This window comes from Camelus dromedarius, chromosome 8 (genome assembly GCF_036321535.1).
Source record: "Camelus dromedarius isolate mCamDro1 chromosome 8, mCamDro1.pat, whole genome shotgun sequence".
Classification (NCBI taxonomy): domain Eukaryota; kingdom Metazoa; phylum Chordata; class Mammalia; order Artiodactyla; family Camelidae; genus Camelus; species Camelus dromedarius.
The window spans coordinates 77,804,278-77,832,089 of NC_087443.1; the positions used below are offsets into that span (position 1 = coordinate 77,804,278).

Sequence of the window (27,812 nt, forward strand, 5' to 3'; positions counted from 1 at the left end):
TGACTCCCGAGCATGTGGTCGGGGGACCAGCTGCCCGGGCCAGGTACTGTCGACCCTGCAGGGTGGTCTCTTGTGGCACCAGCTGCATGCTCACCTCCCAGAGCAGAACCACGTTGCAGCGGGGATAGTTAGGGTTAGTCTAGCTGCCTCTAGTCCCAGGAGGGGACATTCAGTCTGGAGGCTGGGCTCAAGACAGTCCTCCTGCAACCGTGGTGTGACTGGCACAGCTCTCCACGGCCACGGGCTCCTGCGAGTGGCTCTGAAGAGTGGCTTAGGGAGGTGCACAGCAGCCTGGCTCTGGCCATAGCTGGCTCAGCCTCCTTGGCTGCCGGGCCCTGGGAGGCACCACCAGAATCTCAGCTGGACCCCGAGGGACTGGAATCTGCCCCAAGAACAGACGAGAGAATGCTGGCAGAAAAGGGCTCCTTGAGCGTGGGAAGGATTTTGAACTCAACAATCCAGATATGACTTTCAAAGCAGAGGCTATGGGACGGATTCTGCCTTGTATTCAGAAAAACGACTGTAGACAGAAACATGGGGTCAGCACAGAACCTGCAGCTTCTGTCCAGGGCACACCCAGATTTGGGGAACTAACCATCAACCTGACGGGAGGTGGTTTATGAACGTCACGAGTCTTGGTCTAAGGACTGAGCAAGTCACTTAACCGCTTGAGAGAAATGGGAATAACAGTGACGTCCCCTCCCGAGGGTGGTTAATTGGAATGGAGCCCAGAGAGGCCCTGTGTGTGGGGCTGGAGTCGCTCAACAGAAGACGCCTTTCAGTGTGACCTCCCAGGGGCCCACACTGTGTGGGGAACACAGGAATCTTTCCTACCAACCGCTCACATTACTGACAGACCTAGGTTTCATTTTACCCAGCTCAAAATCCAGGCCAAGACTGAAAACGTGGAAATAAAGTTCAGGGACAGATTCCCGAAGCTGCCCTGCAGGACCCTATACCTGTGCATAAAGCCCCCCAAGTAAATCAACCTCTCCGCCCTCTCGGATGCCCCTCCCCTCCGATGCCCCGCCCCTCTAGATGCCACGCCCTCTCAGATGCCCCCACTGGCTGACGGTGGCTGCATTTATATTTCTGAGGGAAACGAAGTCTCTCCATATTTGAATTACAATTTCTCCAAAGCAGGAACTTCGATGTCCTTGTATAGGATGAATAAAACTTCAGACACAGCAAATTTTATTATCATACCAGGTCTGTCAGTTATCAGAACGTGGGCACGTCTGTTTCTGCCCCAAACACTGCTCTGCACTGACAACAGACAGCAGGTGACAATACCCAGTCACACAAGTGGCCAGGGTGCGTTATTTGATTTCCTTCCTGCTGTCAGGGGAGCCGGCACACGCCGGGCGAGGGTCCCAGGTGGTCTCCACGGAGGAAGGTCAGGGGCACGTGGGCCTGACGTCCGGGGGTTCCACGCGGGCCGGGACAGGAGCTTGAGGGCGCCGGCTTCCCGGGAGCTGCACCGGAGGCGGCAGCACCTTGCCGGGGCCGCGGGGGAGCGGCAGCCCAGGAAGGGCGAGGGACAGCGGACTCAGCACCCGCCGGGCTGAAGCGCCGTCCTGATGCCGGTGGCCAGGGCCCGCGGCGTGGGGCTCTCTGCGGTGCAGCTCACAGGCAGGCCCTGGGCGGCCAGGGCGCGAGCTGTGGTGGGGCCGATGGCAACGAACTGCAGGGAGAAGAGAGAAGGGCCTGAGCGCAGCAGCCGGAGGGCGACGGGCACCAGGCCCACCAGGCATCCTGTCTGTTAGGACATGACTCCCACACGACAGCTTGTAAACGTGATAATACCTCCCAATGTGAACCTAGCTCTGTTGCCTACAAAGTGCCTCCTGACAGCCTCGCCATCAGCGTGAGTGGGTCTCACCATCCCTGCGGCTCCGTGTGGGGCACGACCGAGGTCTGGACTCAGCTCCTGCCACCTTGGCTGCATTCTCAGAAGCTTCCGCTGCTGACAGCTCTGCTTTGTGTCTGGGGGCCCGGGTGGGGCCGGGTGGAGCACAGAACAAAGCCTGGAGGGGCTCTGGGTGTGGCGGGCGCAGGGTCTGGGCCCCCCAGGGGAGCAGAGCCACCGAGACCAGGGCCAGCAGCCAGAGGGCTGGGCTCAAACACCAGCTCCACAGGATGGTGGTATGTGAGTTATTTCTCAATAAAGCTGTTTTTGTTTTTGTTTTTCAGTTGAAAAAGAAAGAAAGAAACTCCCTGAGATTAGGAACCAGCAAGTAGCAAACAGGATTTCAGCGGCAGCAGTTTGGTCACAACATGACTTTTCCACCTGAGTTTTTTGTTCCCTCTGGAACCCTCTGGTCACAGAGCGCTGCCGTCTGACCCTGCACCACAGGCCTGGTTGGCCACAGAGAGCCTGAAGGGCTGGCCCCGGCTGCAGACGCCGCCCCCAGAGCCATATGGTGTCCCCCTCGACCTGGCCCTGAGGCCCAGTGCTAATGTCCTGCCCCCTCCCTGGGCACCGCCTGGGCCGTTAGCGGGCCAGCCCTGCCGTGGGGCTGGCAGCTGGGTCTGGAGCCCAGCTCTGCCACCACTGGATGGTGACCTCAAAGCGTGAAGGCGGCCACTTCAGTGGCCCGTGCGGGGGTGGACCGTGAGAAGAAGCAGGGAACACACCTGGCAGGTGGTGGACAGGGCACTCAGTTGCCTCCGTTAGTCTGGTGGTCCATGTGAATTTGCTTTCTTACTGCTTTGTAATGACTCCTCTGTGGCCTTTAGAGACAGCTGTCGGGAGCCCCCCACCCCGACCTTCTGTGGCCCACCTGCATGCTGTGCAGTGCTGTACAGTGGGTCCTGCCAAGAATCCTGGGGAGGGAGGCGGCCACCCAGCAGACGGGGGGCAGAGCTGGACGGGAAAGGGACGATGCCCAATCCATGGGGCAGGCCTGCATCCTTTGTCAAAACTGGAAATTCCTGCCTGAGCCAGTGAAGTTGCCGACATGAAGGCTAACTCTGCTGGTGCACGGCATCCCTGTGGCCCCAGACAGCCCGCACTAAATGCTCACAGTGGTGGCTCAGTCGCCCACCCCCCCACCCTCCAGCAACGGCAGAGTCAAGGCCTGGTGGTACTCAAAACACCAGGGGCGGTGCCCTTAACTGCTGCAGGGAGAGGCGGCCCGGGCTGCTGAGAAGCCCCGAGTGTCTGGAGGGGATGAAAACAGCCCGCGACAGACTTAAGCCAGGGAAGCTCCCTCAGCCCCGGTGGTCTGTGGGCAGGGCGGGCGGTAGCCTATTCATAATGGGTCACGCCTTAAGTTTAGATTTCTAGTGTTCACCTGTACTTTTAAAAAACCTATGTTTTGAAAGAAGATACAGTGTAATTAAATACACTGTTCGTTCTTCCTCAAAGTGGACAAACACTGAGAAGCGGGGGCAGGAGGGATATGTTATGTTGATGTAACTGCCCAGGCAAGTCACGACAGCCTCTGGGACTGGAGGGGCTCCTACTGCAGGCGCAGAGGGGCCAGAACTGGGGTGGTCCCGCACCGTCACACATGCCAGCCTCCCGAGAGGAAGCACTCACCACGTGCCCACGACTGTGGGACCATGTTGTGGGTCATATCTCTTCAATCCCCCCGAACCTAAGAGCTAGATGTTCTTTTCCCTCCCCACTGACCCAGGTGCAAGCCCTGGGCCGTCTAGTGGCCCCCCAGGACTTGGCAGGCCTTTCAGCCTCCGTCTCCTCACCTGTAGTGAGGACAGTAGTTCCTGTTACTTGGGATTCCTACCCCGAACTGGTGTGAGAACAACGCGGGATACTGGCTAGAAATACCCCATCCACGGGCCACCAGGGCCAATAACACGGACTCAGTCATCTGAGGTCCAAATCATGGCTCCTCCTCCTCCTGTGTGACCCAGCACAGGATGCACAACTTCTCTGAGCCTAACACTGTAAAACTGGGGGACAGTCCCAACCATGAGCCGCGCTTGTGACGAAAGGTAAGGGCCTTCGCTCCTGGCCATATGAGTGCCTGCAGGGCTCCCGGTCACACCCGCACCCTGTCCTCAGTCCCCTCCAGCCTGGCCCAGAGCATCCCCACGACAGGCACTACAGCGCTGGGACTACTTGTAGACTTGGAATAAACACAGTCCCTAAAAATGGGAACAGAAATCCTTTGAATTAAAAGATGTGAAAAGGGGAAATGCTTTTCGGATAGATAATTTCAAGACAGATGGAAAAAGGGGGGAAGAATGCTAACACCTGTGCCAGGCCTGGAGCTGAGGGCTTTCCTTGAACTCTCCCATCTCATCCTGAGGCTAAGCTACCAGGGAAGACCATACACACGTCATAAAGGCCACAAAGGGACAGTTATCCTCACATTACAAATGAGGAAACAGGCTCAGAGAGGTTAAGTAACTTGTCCAAGAGCACCAGCCAGGAAGTGGGGCTGCCGAGCTTTAAGCATGGGGCCTGGGATGCCCAAAGCCCTGCCTTCTCTTCAGCTGCCATCAGGGCATCTGCAGGTAGGAGTGCTTTGACTCTACAGGGAAACTCTAGGAAAATTAGTAAAAATTTTAAAAAAAGAATCTGAAAAAGATCCAAAGTGCACAGAATACCTCACCTTAATTTGTTCCATGTTGTCACCAGATAACTCTTGAATATACTTGAGGCTGTACATCAGGCCAGAGGGACTGAAAAACGTAATGCTGGCTGGAATGCCCTGCAGGGAGAGAAAGCAAGGCCACCTCTTGCCATGGGGCCAAGGAGAGCCGTGCTCCCCTAGCCGGTCACCATCAGCCCCTGGAACCCCCTGCAGCCCCCGTGCATTCACAGCAAGAGGGTCCTCACTGACGCTGGCACTCTTGGCTCCATCGGGCTGAGTGCAGGTCAGGAGCTGTTTAGAGGGGTGCGATGGGAGAGGCTGGGCGCCGATCCTCTGCTGGACTCCAGGTCTGCATCTGCCTGGTCAGAGGACACAGGCAGCGTGGACCTAGTGCCCAGCTGGAAGATGCCTCCAGCTTATGTGGCCAGAGTGATACGGGTCATGTAGGAGCCCAGCTCCCTGTCACCTCTCCATCCATTCCGGAAATAGAGCAGACAGCAGATAGACTGGCCCACGTGGCCCTTCTGCTCCCAGTACTGGCCAGGCACTCAGAAGCCTGTCCTGGGAGGGGAAGGGGAGACGTCTTACTGAATACAGACATGAGAAACTTGGATTAACTCAAACAAGTGCCATGCACTCGTCTGCCTGAAGCCTCCAAAGGTCCCTGTGGCCTCCCAAATTCCATCCAGACTCCTCCGTGGGCACTGCAGGCCTTGCCAGTGTGGGCCCAGCCCCCTCTCCAGCCTCTCCCCCGCACCCACCCCTGCCCCGGGTGCCCGCCCTGCCCAGGCTCCCCCTGGATATCCCGCGCGCCCGCCCTGGCTCCCCCTGGGGACCCTGCGCACCTGCTGGGAATAGTAGCTGTGCAGGTTCACCTGGATTCCCGGGTGTGGGATCTTCTGATAGACGAGTATGCTTTCCATGGGGATCCCTGGACATCAAAACCAGGACAGGGACTTTACTGCACTGGGAACACACCCTGGGGCAGTTAGTGGAGGACCCCCCCCCCACCCCGCCCCAGTGGGCACGCCCTCCTGGAACAAGCTGCCGGGAGCTGAGAGGTGTGGACTGAGTGCAGGTAGACTCGGCCGGCCCCCTGCAGCCTGCTTAACACTGCGGAGCGGCTCACATGGGAGAGGAAGGACAAGGGTTCCGAAACCTCAGCCATCCTTCGTGCCGTGGACGCATTTTTTCCAGTTTGTGTGGGCCGTCCGCCGGACTGGCCCCGGCCCTCCGCCGCGGAGGCCGCCTGTGTGGAATCCCGCACGAGGCAAGGGCTGGGGGCAGAGCTCTGAGGGAGCTTTACAAGCCTGGGGGCTGAAGCAGGCAGCCAGGAGCCTTCTGGGGCCTGGGCACCTTGGTCCCCAGCAACTTGATGCCAGGAGGCGAGGTCCAAGGGCAGCTCTCAGGGGACGGGGAGGCCGTGAGTCAGGCAGGGGCCCCAGCTGCGTCCCAGCTCTGCCTCTCCTGGATGGGCCACCACCCTCCACGGGCCCAGGGCCCCCTCTGCAGATGCACCGGTTAGGCTGGGGACTGTCCCACACTCCCTCCTGTTCTGTTCGGTGGCTCTGAACGCCCCCAGTGTGGCCAGGGCTGGCGACGAGGGAGAAGCACAGATTTCAAGGCCGTGGACACAGACTAGGGCAGCCACTCAGCGACATGACGAAACGTGTCAGGGAGGGAGTGGGTGCTTGGGCTAATGAAAATGATGGATGGGGTGGAGAGAAAACCTCTCAGAAAATATAAAGATGATTTTAGCATAAAATAGCAACCTATCACCATTTCATATCCCAAAAACCTAAAGATAGAAAGCTGAAGTACCAAACCTCCGATTTATGTATGATTTCTTTAAGGACACCTGGGATCAGGCTCTTTTGTTCTCTCCCAGCCTTTCCTTGTCCAGAAAGGACAATGACCTTGCCGATCTCACTGCCCAATGTCCTGTGCCATCCTCCCTGGTAGCGTTTGGAAGACAGACAATAATACGTGTAGAAGATACAATCTCACTCCGTTTTACTGCAGGAGGGGACAGTGACAAGGTCCAAGATCATTCTGGGGAACATTCTTCACGTGGGCTGTCAAAGGTTCAAAACAGCAAGGCGACATAAAAGTTGCTGGTCCATGAACCGTTTGCTTTTGGAGGCCTCGTGCTGTGAGATCTCACAGCAGCTCCAGGAGGCGGGCTCTGTGCTTCCTGACGCCCACCTCCCCGAGAGGATGCTCAGAGGGAGGGTGTGGGCAGCGCGCACTCACACAGCTAATGAACAGCAGAGAATTCAAACCTGTTTTTGCCTCATTCTGAAGCTCGTGCTCCAAACCACTAATGACGCCCTGCTCCCAGCCCAGCTCTCTGACAGAAGGCCTGCAGGTGACACCCAAGACACTGGAGTCAGCGGAGCTGGAGAGCCCCAGGCACAGGGGCTGGTTCTGAGACAGAGCCCGGGATCCAGGACAGAGGTGAAGCGAGGCCTGAGTGGCTGAGCTGGGGGACGTGGCCTGCAGGATGAGGTCAGCTCCCTCCTTAGACTGACTTCTGCGTGTGCCCGCCCTGGGGTCCCCGCCACACCACATCCTCCTGGTGGGGGCTCCGCAACCCTCTGCGTGCTCCCAGCTGGGCTGAGCAGGTGGAGGGAGCAGATCTGAAGCAGGGAGGGCAGGCTGCACCCTAGACCCAACATGAGGGGCGCCCCGCCTTCCAGCCTGGCTGGTCCAACCCACATCTGCTCTCCCTCAAGGTCTCCCAGGGTGGACACTTCTGTTACCATGAAGGCTCTCTGTGGTCCCCAGAGAGCCCTTGGAAGGCGGTGCCCACGAGTCAGAGCATTTTAGTCACCTTTGTCCTTGAGCATTTTTGGCAGGATTTCTCCTTTGAGGGTTCCACAGGGAAACAGAAGAGGCAGTGCTGATGACTCCCCTGCAAATAAAGCAGCAGACTTTGTAGAACTTTGCAGAAACTCCAGGAGGTGCATGTGCCCAGGGGCGTGGTAGGAGCAGCTCTGGGCCCCGCCCCATCTTAGGTTTCTGTTACAGGACCGGGTGGGAGGACAATCACAGGGTCATGGGGGCGAAGGCATGTGGGAAAAACAGCCGCATGAGCCGGGGGCTGCTGTCACCCACTCCCAAACTCTTGTCCTGGTGGCGCCAGGCAGCAGGTGCTGGTTAGAGCGCAGTGACCAGAGTCAGGTCAGACGCCAGGCCTGGTGTCGGCAAGAGAGCAACACTTTCCACCACCACCCACCTCTGGAGGAGCCCTGATGGGATGAGAGGTGGCTGGAGCCTGGGCCCTGCCCATAATACAGGAGACCAGTGGTGGTGTGGCCACGAGTGGACATGCAGCCACCTCGACAAAGACAAGCCGCGTGGCCACTTGTGTAATGGGGGAACGGTGGCGGCCAGGCCAGTTGCCCAAGGGGCTGACGGACGGCCGTGAGGGGGCCCCGCCTGCTGAGAGGGGCCCTGCCTCTTGCCCACGCACATCTCCACTCTGCGCAGAGACCTCAAGGCATCTGTCATTGGAAGCTCGCTCTCTGCAGAATCGTGAAGATGGCAAGTGGGCGATACCACCCAACAAAACTGACGGGCTGTCAGATGCCAGCATCGTCCCCAAATGTGAAAACAAAGCGTTTTAGTAAAACTGACCACTTTCCCCCTCCATCTCTCAATCAGAAATACGTTTTTTTTGGGGGGGGGGGGCGGGGGAAGGCAATTAGGTTTGTTTGTTTATTATTTTTAATAGAGCTACTGGGGATTGAAGCCAGGACCGTGTGCAAGGTAAGCATGCGCTCTACCACCGAGCTTTACCCTCCCCCAGAGGTAAGAAGGTCTGATGGGTGTTGGCCATGCACTAACATGTATTTTTCTACATCGGGGAGACCTCTCTGAACACACCTCCTTCTGGTGACTGCAATCGAAGGAAACAACAAGCCACGTTCCCTCCTCGGGCCCCATCTCCACGAAGGCCGGCGAAACAACAGGAGTACGCAGGCTTCCTTGTTTTCAGTTACTAAAAAACTACCAGCTGGCAAATGTTTTCTGTAAACCGCTTTGTAAACATCAGTACTGACATAAAAGAACACAGGGAACTGGGAAACTTCTAAACATACTGTAGATAAACAGATGCCCACTGATTTCGCTTCCAGCGTGAGGGAATGTCTGCATGCAGTACAGATGCCAGCCACAGAGATGCGTTTGCAAAGCCATGACCAGAGCCCAGGCGTCCCTCTGGTGTACGTGTCCATGTGTGTGTTGGGTGGTGGGGTGTGCAGGAGTCTAAGGGTCCAAGCTGCTCCCACAGACCCTTCCCAGCACCTGCTCTAGGGCAGCTGTGGGACCAGCAGCAAAATCAGGGGCTGCTTTTCCTGCAAGCCCAGCCCCAGGGGTGTGCGAGGGCCTTCTGGAGGATTCCGGCATCTGCCCTTTGCAGCAGCTCCTCTGCGGGTCTATCAGAGTACTGAGCTGCTCATTCGTATTATCTGACTGCTGGTCACTACTAGGGAGGAGGTGCTCAGACATGCATCCTGGCGCACAGCAGGCGCCTGTCTTTTCGCACTGCACCTCCGGTGCCCAGCAGAGAGCCAGGACGGGCAGGCCCAGCCAGCCCGGCTGGCTTCATGGAAAGGCACTGCCTTGTCGGCACAAGGGAGGAAACCCTGAAATATCCTGGTTGAGGACTCCTTTCTGCCACAGGAGAGGAGGGATCAGCCACAACTGTATTCCCTGGGCACTAACCCCCTCCAAGAAGTCAAAAGCGAATAACCCATTCCTTTTCGGTATAAACGTACTGTCTGCAGATTTTTAACCCAAACAGGCCAAAGCTAAATAGGCCAGTGTTAAAGCTGGTTGACTCTGCAGAGGTGAGAGATGCGGTCCCCTCGGGACAACAGGGAGAGACCAGGACCTGGCAGGAGCCCAACCCATACGAAATGATGAACTGTGGGGCTCGGAGACCCCACTCTCTGCTCCTTTAACACAAAGGGAGCCTGGCCGGCTGAGCTGGAGACAGAGCCGTGTTGAAAATCCTAAGAGAATGTTATGCAGCTGGGGTGGGTGGGGTCTCCATAAACAGTCACCATAGGTGACTACAGTAATGAGACCGAGCTTTTTCACTGGAGGAGATGTGCGTATCTGAAAAACTCTGACAACGTGAGAAGTCCGCAGTGACTGCCCCCGCCCAGGCCTGCTGTGGGAATGCAGGCGGTGCAGGCAGCGGGCACTTCACTGGAGATGCCTGGGATGACGAGGCCGGCTGGGGAGACGGAGGAAGAGCCCGGCAGGTGCGCAAGGCTGCAGGTCCCTCGTCAGCTCAGCTGCAAGTCCGGAGGACAAGCCACGTAAACTGCAGTGCGGTCTGCCTGCCTCCGACACCCTCCCGCCTCCCTGCCTCTCTCAGGATGAGAGAACTGTCTTCCACCTTTTGCCACTTAACTTGCTCTTTCTTTTCCATTAGGGGAGACATCCTGGGAGGGAAAAACGATGCGCTATCAGATTAAATGAATTAATAGCTTTAAGTGCTTACAATAGTGCCTGGCACAGAGTGGTACGTGTTTCAGTAAAATAAATAAGCCCTAACTATGAACTGGTCTGTCTACTCCAAGCCCTGGAAGTAGACTCTTAGCTTTTAAAATCAAGCCTCAATGTTTCCTGGGGAAGAAAATCATTAACGCCTGGGTGAAGCCAAGGTGAAAGTCCCCGTTAGTAGTGAAGACGGAGTCTTACTTGGATATTCTAATTGCGAACTGAAGATTTATTAGGAACCACAGACATGCTGGTGGTAACTCAGAGCAAGGAACAGAGGTTTTGCAAAGAACGCAGGCCAGGACCCTCCGAGATGAGGGCAGAAGGTGCTCCCACCCACCTTCCAAGCCTTCAGTCACTTAACCACAACACCGGCGTGGTGTCTCAGAAGTGACACTCACTGATCGATTTTGCCTCGTGTTTGCAAAGCAAGGAGCACCAGCTCGATGGCTCTGGACCTGAGGATGAGGAATGACTCGGGTTCCTTTCCTCGCCTTGCAGAACTAATGCACCAGCTGTGCGTGCAGCCAAATCGTCGGCCCTGGAGACAGCCTGGCACACAGACATTCCTGGGCCACGTTTGCTGGACCCCAGTGAACTGTTTTAGCAGGGCGTTGGGGGGGGCGGGCAGGAGAGGGGTCAGTCAGTGAGATTGGGACCCCAAAGCTGACGAAGGCACGTCCCCTGGGCTCAGGAGAGCACAGCCTGAGGATTTCCAAAGGGCTGAACGACTCTGCGGCTGGAGCTCATCTTTGGAAGGAGAGTGATCAGGTGGAGGCACTGAGGAAACAGCCCTTTCCCGAGGTGGTGGGGATTGTGAGACCAGCGAACAAAAATAAATGGGCTTCATTTGGGGTGCCGTGTTTCTACTTACTGGAACAAATGTATTCTGCAAGCTTTTCCGCGTTTCCACAGTTTTCTCCCTCTGTGTGCAGGCCCATTTTATTCACTGGAAAACAGTAACAAAATACATTTCTTTCCATGGCTGTTAAAGTCCTTCTGTGCTGGTGTTGTTTTCTTAGTGTGCAAATACAGAGGCACGTGCTTTAAAAATGGCACGGAGAAAGCCTCCCCTTGAAAGCTGGTGCGGGGACATGGCAGCATCCTGTCGCCGTGGGGGAGCCAGGAGGGGAGGCTTGGGGTGACCTCCAATTCCTCTGAGAGCCACCCAGCTCGTGTGCAGGAGGGGAAGACACCAACCAGACGGGACTGTTTTAAGGGTTATACGAGATGACGAGAGCAAGCTGCTGGCCACCAGGGAGGAGAGCCGGGAAGGCGGCATTCTCAGCAGCCAGGCAGGAGGCGGCGAGCGCCTGGGGCGATCAGAAGGCGTCAGTGGCCTCGTTCTGTTAGGGAGACGGAGGCTGCCCTCCTCCAGAAAGGGGTCCTGTGCTGACATGGCTGGGCTGAGATAGAAAGGAAGGGAGGTGAGGTTTCATAATGACCTGCCAAGAGGGACCCCAGGACCACAGGGGCTGCACCCACCACTCCTGTGAGACTCCTGTTCATGAACTGAGCAAGGAGCCGACCCCCAGGCTCCCGGGCACTTTTCCAGACGGGGAACACTCTGCAGGGGATGTTGATGAAGGAAGGGCCTGGGGCTGGCTCAGTCTTATTGAAATAAGCATAAATTATCTAGTCAAAATAATGTTCTCGTGAGATTCCACACAGCCCAAGAGCAAAGATACAGTGTGTGCTTTTCTCCACTATCAGCAATCAGTAACATGTACAAAACTGCAGGTCAAGTCACGACGTTTACGAAGATGCAAGAGCACCTCTTCTCGCTGGGCTTCCACAACGAGACCCTGTGTTGCTCACTGGACCCTGTTTTCATTTCCACTTTGAGAAACATTTCTACTGTTTCCTCTCTTTGCTTAAAATGGTCAGCTTTCCTGATTTGGTTCACAGCCGCTGGAGAGCCAGAAGCTCGTGCGCCCAGTGTGATCAGAGGGCTCCTGTGTGCCATGAACTGGCCCCAGTGACCGCTGGTACCCACACCCCTGCGTCAAGCCCTCCCCATGAGTGTGGACTGGACTTACTAGCTCGATTCAAACAAAAAGGAGATGCAACATCACTTCCATGATTAGGTTGTACAAGACTGTGGCTTCTGTCCTGGGTGCTGGCTCTTGGACTGTCTCACAACAGGAGAAGCCAGCTGCAATGCCGTGAGAAGCCCTTCAGAGATGCCCACATGTGGGAGCTGGGAGGTGGGTCCCTGTGCGTGACCTTGGAAGTAGACCCTCCCCTCGCCAAGCTGGGGTATCTGCAGCCTGGTGAGAGACCCTGGGCCAGAAGGACCCAACTAAGCCATCTCTGACCCACAGAAGCTGTGAGATATTAAATGCTTATTGTTTCTAGATGCTAAGTTTTGGGGTAATCTGTTACACAGCCAAGATGACAAACACATGGGGCCTGGTCTCCTCTAGCTGTCAGTGCTCAACCTCCTCTAGGTCTCCAGGCTCTTGCTGAGATTCAGGTGAACAGAAACCACTAAAGGCAGCTCCTTTTGTCCACCATGTCTGGAAAGGTAAACTAAAATAGAACTTTTCAAAAGTTGGGTTATTGATCTTCATGTGAAGACAGGGTATGGTTTCTCCCAAGAGATTTTTTACAACTGCCAAATCTCTGATTTCATCCCTCCTTTGAAATTATGTTTCCAACATTTAGAACATGTCCTTTCCCTTCATGACCCAATAAACAGGGAGCTGCTTGAGGCCAACGAAGTGCCCAGCTGAGACAAAAGCTCTGGCACCCAGGCTGTAGCTGGTGAGGGCCCAGCCTCCACTGCTCCAAGTCTCAGACAGATTTCTCACCGGTGTCTCACCATTTTCTTTTTTCTAGTTTCCTTCTCATTTGACAGAACAGCGAGATCAAAATGTGAAGTATATACTCCTGAATCAAACTGAAGGTCATGGGACAGCTCGAAATTATTTATCAGCTAACATGGGAAAGTGTGAATCTGGAGTACAAGGTCAAAATAGGAAAATTCACAAGTGCACTGAATTTGACAGTTGAATTTTTGGTATAAGCCAGAAATTACCTATATTATTTTCTTTCCTCTTCTGCCAGAAAAATAGAAATAATTAAAGAAAGTACAAGCCAATTCTTAGCTTATCTTTGGGGGGGATGTAGGACAGTGGGGGTGGCTCCCTTGGCAACCAAGGTGCTGATTCCGCTCCCGGCTGATGTGCTGACCCGGTGGAGGGGTCACGCCGCCCACAGAAGCCACGTACCACCGGTCATCTCTTACTTAGCCCAGCCGCTCCCGGCTGGTCTCTTCCCCAACCTCATTCTGTTCTTCCGAAAAAGCGCTTTTAATCCTTAAACTTTTTTCATTCACACTGCACCCTCCCCCCAAATTTTAATATTCACTTGGACAAACTGAACTGTTTTGAACCAAAGTTATAGGTTCATTTAATTGCAATTGCTAAGTGTTAAGTAATTCAAAAATGTTAATGTTAATTTTTAATCATTCATTGTTTACATTTTGTGCTTTAAAAAGAATACATAAATTCCAGACTGTCTGTAAAAATGTGGAAAACACTACCACCAGAACCCCTCCATGCTACTGTCCTTTTGGGTTTTTACAGCAGCTCCGTTACATAGGCCTGGCTGATCAAATCATCGGTCACTGGTGACCAAAATCACCTCATTAAAGTCAACTCAGGTGGAGTTGAAAGAGGTGTGTTGTGAACAACAAAAGACGTCTTTATCTTTCTTATCATTTAGGAAATTCCAAAGGTTTTAGGAGCTCTGTTGTCAGGAATAGGGATGAAGACCAGAGATATATATTTCTCATTATAATCACAACATCACAGTCATTCTTTGGTGTTTTACTTGTATCTTAATTGCTTACCTAGAGAAGCAGTAGCATTTCCCACCACATACACCGACTTGGCATTCCACTTTTCTTTCAGAGACTTTTTCCAGACTGTAAAATATGAAATTCTATGTGAGTTTCAAATATCAAAGTGGCCATTTGGACAGCTGCCCAAGGCTACTGGTTTATGCCTTGTGAGCGAGGCAAACTATTAACTGAATACAAAGAACAGTATCCCAAACTAAAACCCATTTTCACACTGTTCATATTCTGCAGGCCAATGTTAAAAAATCACTTAGGCAGATGTTTCAGGATGCCTTGCTTAATATTAAATCACTTCCACAGTTCACACCGCAAGCATTTTTAATGTGTATCAGAAAACAAGCACAACCTGAAGAATTAATTTGCATGGTGATATTAAAACTAAAAAATCTAGACTTTTAAAGAAAAATTACTGGTCATGAAATAGAGGCAACTTACATGCCAATAAAGCAACACAACTGGTTTTATTTACATAAATCTGAAAGCAGCCGAGAGACTGTCATCTCAGATGAGAGGGCTCACTATCCATTAGGTCAACGCAGAGATAATAAATTCCAGGTTCATAAACAAATGCAATTTAATAGAAAACACTGCCATTTTATGACAAAAAAAATTTAAAATATGGATTAAAGAAATACCAAGATAAAATGGGTTGTATAAATGTACCACGAGGCCACTTGGCGTTCGACACCCTTTTGGAAGACAAGGAAACACGAGTTCTTCTCCCTAAAATCTGATTATGAGCATAACTTCCCCTTAAATTCAATAGTGTTACTCCACCCTTTACGCTCCTTTGAGAAATCATCTTTTAAATAGCAACAGAGATTGAGTTTCACCTTCTTTCCTTTCCTACTCCACTGATGTAAATAATATTTATTAAAAAATTATCCACAGCATGTGAACAAGCCATTCTCCAAGCCTCGCAGTGGACATCGGCTGGAGCCAGCCCTGGCTGGAATCAGAAAGCCAAACGTCAGGAGGAGGAAGGAAATAATAAAGCTCACAGTGGCTGCAATGAAATACAGACAAAACACAGTAGAAAAGATCAACGAAAATAAGAGCTATTTTTTAAGAAAGATAAATGAAATTGACAAACCCTTAGCTAGACTCACTAAGAAAAAAAGACAGAAGGCCCTGCCCTTCAGAGCCGGCTCTGCCCTTTAACTTGGGTTTGTTCCTGGCGAGTCAGCTAACCCACCTCGTCTGTTTCCCGGTCAAGATAACTGGACTTAACTGCACCTCTACTGCCTGTATCGTAGAGTTGTTGTGAGACTCAAAGTAAGAAAATGCATGGGCTCTGTGTACACCTGTAACCTACATAATATTGCACATCAACTACACTTCAATTAAAAAAAAAGAAAATGTACGGGAAAACCCTTTTTAAACCAGAAAGTGCTGTAAAAAGTTACGGTGTCCATTTTGGGCTTTTCTTCTTTTTCGTCATCTTCATCCTCGAAACACACACAACAGGAAAAGCACAACTGTAAGAGCCAGCTTCCCAAGGCACCACTGGCAGAGAACACGGGGCCTCTCCGTCTCGAGTTGCCCTTCTCCGTTTTGGAGATCCCAGGGCTCCGCTTCCGAGCCCCTCGCTGACCGGACAGCATGAGTCCTCCCCCGCAAGAAGAACCTTAGACTGTCTCCTCAGCGGGAGGTAAATGTGTGTACGAGACACCAAGAGGGGGTGTTCTGGCTACGATGAAAGCCTAATTAACTGTAAAAAGGGAGCAGAATGGCCACTGAGCACGGCCACTAACAACGCCTGCCACGCGCCAGGAGATGCTCTGAATGCGTCTCTGCGGGACTCAGACACCGTAGCTGCAATCATTCATCTGCAGCCTACAGACGGTATGGGCTTGGAGAGTTTCACACCCCCTGCTCCTCAGGCTCCTCGTTTGTCAAGTGGAAACGCTCATCACCGCCACCTCGGGGGTAAAGCATTTAGACCCTCGGGAAGCTCTCGCTAGTAGAAGTGATGCTCCTCGGATGCAGGTATATTTGTGCCCACTTCACAAACAAGGAAACTGAGGCTCAGGAGGTCAAGGAGCTCGCCAGGGTCAGAACGGCCACCTGAACCCAGGCCTAGCTGGCTGCCACACGCTCTGGGTAACCACCCACCCTGCTGCCTCCACTCGTTGGTATAACTGGAGCTGGTCTGTCCTGACTGACTGGTTCCATGGCCTCGGACCAGTGCTGACTCTCCCCAAGGCTCAGTTTTCTCATCTGTAAAATGAGGACCACGGTAGGACCAAGGATTAAACGAGATCATGCATGCAAAGTTAACTCGGAGCCCGGTACATGGCAGGCACTCCAAAATGTCAGTTACGAAGCTGCCTGATGGAACAGACTAAGCCGGGCTCTGATGATGAGGGAAGGAGGCAGGAGGAGGGACTGGGAGGGGATCGTGTCCTCAGGTGCCTGGCACTGCAGGGACTGTTTTCTCAGGTGCTGTGGGATCTTCCCATCGTCCCCTGGAGGAAAGGACCGGTGACCACACATTGTGAGGGAAACTCTGACCATCTGGCAGGTGAACCTTAGACCCCCCCTCAGTGACACCCGCCTGGGTGTTCAGGAGGCAGCGCTGCCTCCTGTCTCCCCGGGAAACGTGGCTCACTCCCACCAGAAGGCTAGCAGGTTATGTGTCATTCTGCGTGGGACATTAAGAAACAGCTTAGAAGAAGAAAGGCCATCTTCTGTTCCCTCCAAAGGTTACAGAAACATGAAGTAACCAGGTACCTAAATACTTTTTAAGCCAACTCACTGCATTTTTCTCAAACTTGAAGTCCAGCTATTTCTGGGATCTAGTATCACCAATAGGAGAAATCAGAGGACAGAAAAGTCCAGGGGAATTCACAGCAGACCCACCCTTACCTTCGGCTTTATTGTCTTTCTCCAGACACAGCTCCACTGCTTCTACTGCTCTGGGGCTGGTGAAAATGAGTCCCCCGTAACTGTCAGGCTGAGACAGCTGCACACCGAACAGCAATGAAGGCATTTTATATAATGGCCAAGTTCCACATTTCCCAGAATTCCACACGTTTCACAAGAGTAGGGGGCAAACTAATTCCTTCCACCCACTTATCCATCCATCCATCCACTCAAGACATGAGAGCTTACTACGGCCGTTAAGGATAGACAGGTGAATTCACAGCCTCTCCCTCAAGCAGCTCATGGTCCTGGGGAGAGACAGGCCAGAGCAATGTCAGGTGGCAGGTGTAATGGAGCCGAGGGGGCAATGTGACTCAGCCTGGGCTCGGCTGGGGTGCAGGCAGGCTGGTAGACTCGACCTGTGTCTGTAATAAAACTGGAATATGCAAAGAGTGATATCCACGCAGAAGCCCTGGTCTTCAAGGATAGAAATGGTGATAAAATCTAGGCAACATGTATTCTGAGCCGGGCACTGGGCTGTTTTACCCATAATCCCGCACTGAGCCTGTGACAGCACCCTTCGAGACGTGCTCACCTATTTGCACCGCACAGGTTCAGACACAGAGCCTTGGAGAGAATGCGGAGCCAGCCCCAGGTGAGTGGCGGGGCCGGGACTGGCGCCCAGGCCCCTGCGACCCCCGAGCCCGGAGCTTCACAGAGGGGTCAGGACGCCCCGGCGGGAAGAGCCGGCCAGTGGGGTGGAGAGGCTCCTGCGGACACTCCAGTATTTTTCTGACCACGAGGTCCTAGCAACAACCTCACGTGCTGAGCTCTGGTTCCCGGCTAGAGCTGTTTTCGGAAAAGCGTGCCCACTCGGGCCCTCTTACAGCGTCCTCACAGCACACAAACCCAGGGCATGGGAGCACGACAGAAGCCAGACCAATGTTTGTTGAGTAAATTGTTGAATGAATAATTCAATCTCCCTCAAATCAAAGGGAGAACGCAGGGCGGCTTTTCTCAGAGTGACGGGCGGGTTTTCAGGCACAGAGCTCCCTGGTGCTAACAGCGGCCGGGGAGCCCGGTGGGCAGGGCTGCGCACACCAGGCCCAGGAAGCCACCCTGGCTCTGGCCCGGGTGTCCAGAATGGACCCCCAGGGGAGATGCCTGGTGACGGGTCCACGTTGCTGGGGGCTGCTGGGGGCACTGAATCTCTAACCTGAAACATTTGGAAGGCTTTCCCAGGACTGTCTCCGGCCGTATCTCTCACTCCACCAGGCAGCGGTCCCAGCTCTCCCCTCTATGTGCTGGAGGACCAGCCAAGTTGCCCAAGCTGGGGAAAAACACCTGCTGGGCAGCTTTGCTGAGCTCAGGGGGCACGATTAAGTGAGAGGAGGAAGAGGAAAGGCTCTGAAAGGCCGAGAGCAGTGCAGGTTGGGTGCCCTCAGCACAGCCAGCTCTCCCGGGCCCCTATCCCGGCCTCACCTCCGGGTCAGCTGGCTCTCTGGAGGGGCTGGCAGGGGCTCAGGCTGAGAACCCAGCAGCATCAGACTCCTGGGGCCAGGTGAGCTTGTGCCATCCCAGTTTTAAAGTCTGATAGTGAAATGCGGGGTAGTGAACAAGTCCCTCCCGCTAGGGCTGGCGAGGATTCCACAGAAACCAAGTGCGTGCCACTCATAAACGGGGGTGCCCAGACACGGACTGATGAACCTCACCTTCTCCAGAAAACTGGGAAGAGACAAAAACTCAAAGGATAAGACAGGAATCAAAGTGGCTTCAAGTCCGTATAATCCTAATTCCTGCAAACAAAAGAATATAGTTCTGAGTTGGCCAGGGTTTGGAAAATTGGGAAAACATCCTGTCACAGGACCTTTCACAGCCCCTCGATTTCATTAACGAGGCAGGGCTGTGCTTTCTGGGACCATCGCCTCAGGCACTTACCCTGATGTAGGGATCCTGGCCACGGTCATCCTCCTTAGGGTCTTTGAGCAAAAGGACCTTCATTCTCGCCTGGCAGTCCTTACAGGGCGCTGTGACAGAGCAGGGAAACGGACCTTAATTAGACCTCAAAGGCTCTTCCTGAGCAGTGTCAGATGGGACGGAGCAGGGGAGAAGGTAACCACCGCGGTTGGCCGGGCCTCTCCCTCACACACGATGACTCAGCGTTGAGGGGCTTGTGCCTTCTGAAGACCTTGTCACCGATAAGGCCAAGGGACAGCATGCTGGCTTGTGATACCACTTGGAAAGGCAGACGAAAGCCATCAGGGAAAGGCAGTGTCCTAGCCGAACATTTAAGGCTCACAGAAGAGAAGTGACCCAAGTTCTAGGCTGTATCAGTAACAAATAGAGTATCTCATATTTTAAGGAATTAAACAAATAATTGTTTCCATTACAAGATAAATATACAAAGTTGCTCATAAGCTGTTTAGGAACTAAAGATATTGACTCTTCTAGTTCTCAAATGATGTGAGATAATCTTTCAAAAATTTTCTAATAACCTGGAAAGCAGTTTGTTGGTATATGTCAAAAGGCTTATATACTTCATACCTGTTCTTCCCATAATTTCACATCAAAGAATAAACATCTAGGCGATACTCATAAATGTGTGCAAAGATCAACATAAAGATCTTCCTCCTGGCATTCTTTTTTAGGAGATATAACTGACATATGACATTGTGTAAGTTTCAAGTGCATAATGTGATATGATACACTTACATGTTGCAATATGATTACCATTGGAGCAACAGCTAACACCTCTATCACTGCACATGATTATCATTCCATTTTGGGGTGTGAACAGTTAAGATCTAGTCTCTTAGCAGCTTTGAAGTTTATAACACAGCATTGTTGGCTGTAATCATTAGGCCGTGCACGAGATCCCCAGAACCTATCTATCTACTGGTTGCAAGTTTGTGTGCGGATTCTTTGTAATTGTAAATAACTGGAAACAATGTAGATGTCCAACAATGAAAGAATGGTTAAATGGTACAGTTATATGAACTCACTGAAGTATTCATAAACTTAATTACATGGATTAATCACAAAATAATGTTAAGTTTAAAAAGCAAGATTCAGAATTGCATAAATAGTATGATTTTGTATATATATAAATATGAAAGAATATTCTTCGGTGGTAGATAGGGAGGTAAGGGTGATTACTTTCTTCTCTACATCTTTCTATTTTATACTCCAATTTTTTAAATAGACATTAAATTCCTTTTGTATCAAGGAGGGGAAGTATGCTACAGCCATCCCAAAGGCCTCAGAAAGGTTGCTGAAGACCTGCAGAATAAACTCTGCTGGAAATGCAGATTATATCCCATAAGCAGCATTAGAATAGCAGTTACTTAATAAATATTACACAGGGGTTGATAACAGTCAAACAGGGTATATTGTTTGGAGCAGAAATGTGTTCACTTTGGGAGCCATTACTTACAAATTATTACTGAACATATTTCTGGAACATTATAGTATCTATGGGACAGCTTAGGAAGATTTGGCTGCAAATGAACTGCTTTGTATCTAAGCAACCAAACCTGGGTGAACAAATAATAATTGTGAAATCAAGTTCAATTACTGCTGTTTTTGAGCAGCTAGCCAGAGAGATTGAGGGTCTGGGGAAATGGGCTGTCACACCGCTTCTATCATTTCCTAGTTACTCAGAATGTCACGCAGAAGTGAGGAATCTCCCTCCTGGTGATGGTCACTCTTATGTGCCACCTTGGCGAGGCTCTTTTCCCCGTTTATTCTTAAGTGCTAACCTAGGTGTTGCTGGGAAGGTAATTTGGAGATGTGGCAAAGTCCATCATCAGCTGGTTTTTAGCAAGAGAGGTTAACCTAGGTCATCAGAGAGGGCCTGATTCTGTCGGTGGAAAGCCCTTAAGAGCAGAATGGAGGCTTCCCCGAGGAGGACAAAGTTCCACCTGGGGCCACAGCTGCAGCCCAGCTGAGTCCTGGCCCGCCCTTCCTGCCGGTCGGTCGGCGTGCACCACTGCAGCTTTCAGACCTGCTCTGCCAGCCCCTCCAGCTGCCCAGGTCATTTCCAGGCAGTAAGTCTCCTGATACATAACCCCTGCTGTTCTGTTTCTCTGGGCGAACCCTGACTGATACGCCTTCCAATTTGGAGGCTCCGGGGATCTGGTACGTCACTGAGTGGCAGGTAAAACTTGGCATTTTCTGCTAAAGCATAAATCTTTCCAGGGCACACAGAGCAAGCAACTGTGGTGGGGGTTCAAAAGTGGGAGCATGACGCTGTGAGGCAGACATCCTGACCCCTGCTCAGCCCTACTGTGTCCCCCCATGGTTTCAGGCTCCAGGACACAAGTCCCCAAGTTTCCAAAGGATCTGTCAGTAACAAGCCAATCTCTCACAACAGTGTTCCTACAGAGGCGCCAGGCAGTGGCTTCTGGGTGGGGAGTCAGGAAGCAGCCGGACTGGGGATTCACATTGGAGACAGAGCTAACAGGACATACTGATGTAATTCCAGGTGAGAAATCTGTCCGCAGCCTGGTTTGAAATGGTTGGGACCAGGATGAAAATGTGTGTTCCTTCTCTGAATCACACCTAAATGTTTGATTTGTTCCATGGAATCCTCTCAGTGAGTTGACAAACATTGGGAGATGGTTCCTGCGTCCTAGGCACCGGGTGTACTTATGGTTCCTGCCCTCGTATTTATGGGAGGGTAAAACAGGTGTCTTACAAATACGTAAAAACAGTGACGGTCGTAGTGTAACGAGCAGGATGAAGGAAGAGTCTAGATGCTGTGGAAACCAGCTGGCAGGTCTTACTGGACTGGGAGGTGTGGCAGGGATTGCCACTGGCCCCCAAACATCCACTCTTCCTTCTCCCTCATAGAAACGGAATCCCTATTAATGGGGCACATGGTTGCCCCCCAAAAAACGCGCAGCTGGATGTGGCCCGGGGACCAGGTTCTGGCCCACAGGATGGAAGTCGAAGTTCTGCGCACACTTCCGGGTCCGGCCTTAGAAGGAAGTGCTGTGCCCCCTCCGGCCCTCCCTGCTTCTGGAATGTTCGGGGGTGCCAGCTCATCTACTGCAGGGGAGGGCGACGCCCTGGGGGAGACGGAAGAAAAAGGAGAAGGAGCAGGACCCCTCTGCGTGGCAGGGCCTCGGGTGAGCCGGGGCTTTTACATCAGAGGAAAGTTCTATCCTGTTTCGGCCGCTGTTCACTCAGATCTCTGTTAGAGCAGCGGACCCACCTCCCAACTAACACGGAGGCCAGAAGGCTTCCTCAAGGATGTGACGTTCAGATGCAGACCGGAGCCTGAGCAGGATTAAGCTCTGAGGTGACATGCCTGAGGGAGGGAGAGAGGTCTGGAGTGGACAGGGGACATGGGGACACGGGCCGGTCGTGTCAGGGAGTTTGGACGCACCCAGCAGCAGTGGGAAGCCTCCCGTTGGTGGACTGATTTCTCCTCTCCCCTCATTTCCACTTGCCCTTTCCTCGTCCCCTTTCCCTCCAGGGATAACGTCAGGACATGTGGTTTCACAGAACAAACAAGGACTAAGGACCAAGGGACCTGGGCTCTGGTCCCAGCTTTACTGGCCATGATGCCATCCCTTGTTAGATGGGAGTAAGGCTGCGGAGTGACTTGCAGGAGATCCCACCACAGCTACCCAGTCACTGAGCGCTTTCTACTGCCAACCCTTCTTTCTCAGCTGAGAAAGCTGCGGCTGAGGTGGGGCGGGGGGCCTGCCCAGCCCACACACGGAGTCCAGGCGAAGCCAGAACTGCACCCAGGCCTTCAGGGTCCGAGTCAGTCCCCTCCCGCCAGCTCAGGCCCCTCAGTCCATCTACAGCCTGGAGGAAGCAACACGGCCTCTTCTGGTGGTGATAAGCCCCCAGGGGAACTAGCACTCAGTTACAATGACATCTTTCACTCAATTAGGAAGCTTTTCATTTGGGGTTTAATCTTAATTACTTTTTCTTATTTACTTCCCTCCACCCTGGGTCCCTCCAACTTAACACCGGGAGGGATTTGACCCCAGCCCTCTTCTATTCTAGGGCAGGGAGAGAGTAGGGGAGATGGCAGAATTTCTATCTTTATAGTTCGGGTGATGTTAGGCTGCACCCCACGGGCCTGCAAGCCCTGTACCCGCCCAGTTTCAAGACCAAAGAAAGAGCCCAGAGTCAGTGACAGAGACATCGATGGGGGATCTCACACGTCTGAAGCAAGGTCCCAGAGTGACACCCCGCCGTGTGCAGCAGACAGCAGGCAGGACATGGCGGCGGTCTTCAATAGCAGCGGCATGGGAGATTACCAGTCACAGGGGGAACTGACGTCATGTTGGCTCATCGGTTGCTGGGGAAACCATGAGAGGGGCCACCCCTCGCCGCCCCTTTGACAAACTATCACAGTGGAGATAGTTCTGATCTTAGAGAAATCACTAGCTGGGGCCAGGGGGCAGATACCTAGTTATTGACTAGGCTGTATGATTAAGAGGGAAGGTTGGTCAGGTGAGCAGGGTGAAGGTGAGGCAGGGACTGATCGAGCAGGGGATGTGCAGAGAGCAGGAGAACAGCCACCTGGCTGGCCTGATCATACAGGTGACCACATATCCCAGTTTAAGTCCCAGTTTACACCTGCTGTTCTGGTGTAATTATTGCCAGCGCCCACTGCACTCTCAAGTCTCCCATTTTAGACAGTAAATTATAAAGTCGTCTTCCTCACTATGGCTGTGGGTGCTCACAAATGTTTTCTACAGCTTGATGGAAAGGAAAAAAACACAGGACTAGAAATGGGGAGACTCTCACTCCTGCCCATGAAATCTCAGTGGAGTGCACCAAGGCAAGTCTGAGACAGAGTATGGTGGCCAGCCAGTGGGGCTGGAGTGCAGGGAGCCCCCGGGGCAAGCAGATGGGCTCAGAGCTGCCATGTGGGGCCATTCAGGCTGTGAGGACGAGGCTGGTTTTGCACACTCTGTAGTTGAGAATGCCCATCCTCCACCGACGTGCCCCAGCCCTTCGAGCCGTGACTGGCTCACAGGCGTGCCTGGGGTCTTGGTCCTCTCAGCTCTTGGGGCAGCTGGGTAGGACCCCAGGCAGCCAGAACCCATTCCCCTTCCCTCCACGCCCACCCCAGCCAGGGCTGACCGCCTCTGGCTGTAAACTGTAAATCCTCACCTATTTATGGAAATATGCTGGATGAATAATTCATTTACTAGGTGTGCCATAGTGTTGAAAAAAAAAAGTTGAAGAGTACTGGTATTAGATATCCAGATGGAGAAATCAGGTCGGCAGTTTGGGCCGGGGAAAGGAGTCAGGTCAAAGGACAAAGTCCCCGGCGTCATCAGTGTACAGATGGTACTTACAGTCCTGGGATCGGGTGAGATTGTGGATAGCAAAGAAGCGAGTCCAGGCCAGAGCCCCAAAGAACAGTGTCAGGTCAAGTCGGGGGCACAGGGCAGAGGGGACTGTGGCAAAAGAGAAGGAAACCAGATTAGAATTGTCTTAGCCTGGGCTGCTGTAACAGGGCAGCACAGCCCGGGGGGCTTGAACAACAGGCGTTAATTTTCTCACAGTTCTGGAGGCTGGAAGCCCAGGCTCAAGGTGCCATGAGGACCGGTCTCTGGGGAGGCCTCTCCTGGCCTGTAGACGGCTGCCTCCTGCTGTCTGCTCACACGGCCTTGCCTCTGTCCTTGTGCAGACAGAGATTCCTGCTGTCTTGTCCTCTTCTTACAAGGACACCAGTCCTATAGGATAGGGGTTAAACCTTTAGGACCTCACTTAATCTTAATTACCTCTTTAAAGGCCCAATATCCAAATACAGTCACACTGGGGATCAGGGCTGTGACACAGGAATTTAGGGGCACGACTCAGTTCACAACAGAGTAAGTCACAAAGTACAGTGAGCGTAAAGACGTAAGGACAGCTAGCTGTGTAGACAGGAAGAGCACTTCCTACTGCAAACCCCAGGATTCCAAAGAAAGGCTTAAAAAGTTTGCCTCCAGGTCGGCGCTCCTCTGATTCAGAGTTCGTATTCTGCTGGGGTGGAGGACGATTTAGGGTGAAGCATGCACATTCCAGCCACTCTGTACAGAAGGCCTGGTGGAATTAACAAATTAACAAGTTCAGCGTCAAATTCAAGCTGAGTAGATTTAAGACCGGCAGAGCCAGTGAGGATGCTTTTCATCCACCAGAGCCTGGAGTATCCTAGGGACGGGGGCAGGCGAAGGGGTTCAGAGGAAGTGAACAAAGCCTTCTCAGCAATGTGTCGCTCTGGCCAATGTACATCTTCACATAGAACTCCTTCACTTGCTCCCATCAAGAACTTCCAATACCAATCGTCCAGTCACTTGCTATGACGAACACACAGTGAGTTGGCAGGTCCCTGAACTTGTGCAGGTCCCCTGTGATGGGCTGAATCTGAGATTTAAATGTTGAGGTCTTTTAACCCCCAGGATCTCAGAAGGTGACTTCACTTGAAAACAGGGTCTTGGCAGATGCAGTCAAGTTAAAATGAAGCCATTAGGGTGAGCCGGTGAGTCCTAACCCATTATCACTGGTGTCCTTATAAAAAGGGGAAATTTAGATACACAGGGAGAGCACCACATGCAGATGAAGGCAGAGATCGGGGTGATGCTTCTACAAGCAGATGAAGGCCAATGATGGCCAGCGAACCACCAGCAGCCAGGGGAGAAGCCTGGACCCCTCACCACCTCACAAGGAACCAACCCTGCTGACATCTTGATCTTAGAATTTTAGCCTCTAGAACTGTGACACAACACATTTCTGCTGTACCCTCCATCCAGTTTGTGGCACTCGGATACAGCAGCTCTGGGAAACTAATACGGCCTCATGCAAGTTGTAAAGGAAACAGATCATGGGAATTCCTTTCTTCTTCCACTTTTGCAACCAAGTTGAAAGCTTCCTGCTGTAAGAAGCTCCTGTGCAAACTAAAGAATGTCGTTTGCCATCTGCCTCTACAAGGATGAAGTCACGAGCCACGGCAGTCGCTGACCTTTAACACATTCTGAAAGGATTTCAGGGCAGAGATCAGGGATGAGGCACTCTGTGCTCTGGGAAAATCTGGCAGAATAGGACTTCGGATAGTTAGAGATTTTCAGAAGATTTTATGATCCCAGATCCTTACCTCTTCTCATACCTAGAAAAGCACTAAAATCATTAGCAGAGACATCTGCTCCTCCTGACTAGCAGCAACCTCTTACCAAGATGTGTGCTTGACTGCATGTACCCTCTTCACAAACTTCTATATATACTGACCTCCCCCTCTACCTCTTCAGAGCAGTTCCTCAGAGCTGTACATCTCTCAGCTGCACAGCTGAAAGGCTGTCTCCCAGGCTATAGTCCTCAGTAAGCCCCAAGTAAAACGGAACTACAGCTCTCACGTTGTGTGCTTTTTTGTCACTTGACACCCGGTACTTGCGTTACAGCAACAGAAGGAGAGAGGCAGAGGTACTCTGAGGCTTTTAGACCAGGACGGTTGTTTGTGAGCCATTTAGGGCTTTGGAAGCGGCACTGTGGAGTAAAAGAAGCTTGTGCCGGAGGGGGTAAGGCCTGGGTTCTGGTCTGACCTGTTCTTCTCTTGATCTCAGTTCTTGCATCTGTGAAACGGACTAAGTCCTGTGAACCACTGGCTTTTCTCAGGGACTTTCTTCACCGTAGAAGATGCTCAGTAAACATTTGTTCACATTGTGGAAAAACAACACTTTAGATTTACCCAGAAACTTGTGGAGCAGGGGAAATGATCACTTTTCCTTAAAGAGACAGGGAACTGTATTAAGGCCTCTTTGCTGGTCATAAAGAGCCACGCCTCAAACCCACACTTGTTAACTGTGTCCTGCTGCTCTGAGCATCAGCAATAACCACAGCCACCCTTCTATCCAGCACTTACTTTGTAATTTATAGGGCACAATATTTTGCATGCAAGATTTTAATTCTCATTTAAGCCAGGAAGGAAGGTATTATTATTCTCTGTTTTTACAGAAGAGGAAACCAAATCCCTGAGTTTGAGTAAAGTGCCCAGGGTCACACAGCACAGTAAGTGGCAGAGGTGAAATTTAATCCAGGTCTGATGTCTTCTCTAATTAATGGCTTTCTAAAAACATTCTTTACAACAGGCTGCAAACTGGCAGTCCATGGGATAAACCTGACTGGTAGATGAATTTTATTGCACAGGTTTTACAAATCAAGATACTTTTTGTAAAAATGCAGGTCTACAGGTTCTCTTGAAATGTCAGAACGGACAACACTAGGGGGCATTTCCACTTGGCCACAACTGGCAGTGGCTGCGCGGTACACGCTCTCTAGTTTGCCACAGTCCCCTCCACTCTGTTCTCGCAAAACAGGCTCAGGTCTGTACTTCAAATATCCCCACTTGCCCTGAGGCATTTAAGGTTGATCCTTGATTTTGAAGAAACTTTCAGGTCAAGAAATGCACTTAAGGAGGGTGGGCTAGAGGCAGACATTTGGATCATTCCATCACTGACAAGGCTGTGCCACCGACTAGGCTGGGGGAATGCCCGCAGGGCCGGGCCTGAGCCTGGAGTGGGGGCATTTGCACCGACCCAGGGACTTTCCCTTCGGGGCCAACCACTGCCCGGGCCGCGGCCAAGCACCCAGGCTGGCAGGGCCCTCGGGGTTCAGCTCCTGACTCGTCACGCAGTGGCTAGTGCCGCAGGCGGGCCCCTGCGCGTCCGCGGAACTCCGTGTCTTCGTCGGTACCGTGGGCGGCGACACCTACCTCGCAGGGCTGGTGAGGCCCGAAAGAGCTAGGAGGTGGGGCCGTAACCAGCCCGGCACCGGGGACTCGCCAGGCGCCCAGTCGGGGGCGGAATCTCGCGGGTTCCACCAGGACACAGCGAGGCAGCGGGAGCGGAGAGCCGGGTGGGCGGCCCCATCACCACGTGGCCTGCGCTGCCATGGCGACGGCCGCGCAGGGATCCAAGTACTTGCACCTCCGCCGGGGGTCCCGCGGCCCCGGCTGCTGACAGCTGGAGCTCGCGCATGCGCACCGACACCCAGGC

General features: G+C 52.6%; 1 protein-coding gene across 5 annotated transcripts; it reads right to left on the minus strand.

Annotated features, from left to right (window-relative positions):
- Positions 1-1,177: 1,177 nt before the first annotated feature.
- Positions 1,178-27,795, minus strand: UROS (uroporphyrinogen III synthase). 5 transcript variants are annotated; one of them, XM_010993289.3, is made up of 12 exons: positions 27,530-27,794; positions 24,346-24,518; positions 24,138-24,239; positions 18,748-18,836; positions 18,522-18,605; positions 16,813-16,909; positions 13,936-14,010; positions 10,954-11,028; positions 7,399-7,479; positions 5,411-5,496; positions 4,584-4,682; positions 1,178-1,684 (listed from the first exon to the last, which is right to left on the minus strand). In XM_010993289.3, exons 4-12 carry the CDS (start codon positions 18,808-18,810, stop codon positions 1,550-1,552), a joined length of 795 nt encoding a protein of 264 aa, XP_010991591.2. In that variant the 5' UTR covers positions 18,811-18,836; positions 24,138-24,239; positions 24,346-24,518; positions 27,530-27,794; the 3' UTR covers positions 1,178-1,549. The 5 variants fall into 5 exon arrangements, with proteins under 5 accessions (XP_010991591.2, XP_064344595.1, XP_064344594.1 ...); XM_064488525.1 differs by lacking the exon at positions 24,346-24,518; XM_064488524.1 differs by lacking the exons at positions 24,138-24,239; positions 24,346-24,518.
- Between the last annotated feature and the right edge of the window lie 17 nt (positions 27,796-27,812).

What these genes read in the sequence shown, in the direction of transcription:
- UROS (XM_064488524.1), bottom strand. Translation starts at nt 18,810, where the DNA reads ATGAAGGTCCTTTTGCTCAAAGACCCTAAGGAGGATGACCGTGGCCAG. An exon ending in AAATGCTACTGCTTCTCTAG is followed by an intron (nt 11,029 to 13,935) that starts GTAAGCAATTAA and finishes ACTGTTTTCCAG; the next exon opens with TGAATAAAATGGGCCTGCAC. An exon ending in ACAGCTACTATTCCCAGCAG is followed by an intron (nt 4,683 to 5,410) that starts GTGCGCAGGGTC and finishes CTCTCCCTGCAG; the next exon opens with GGCATTCCAGCCAGCATTAC.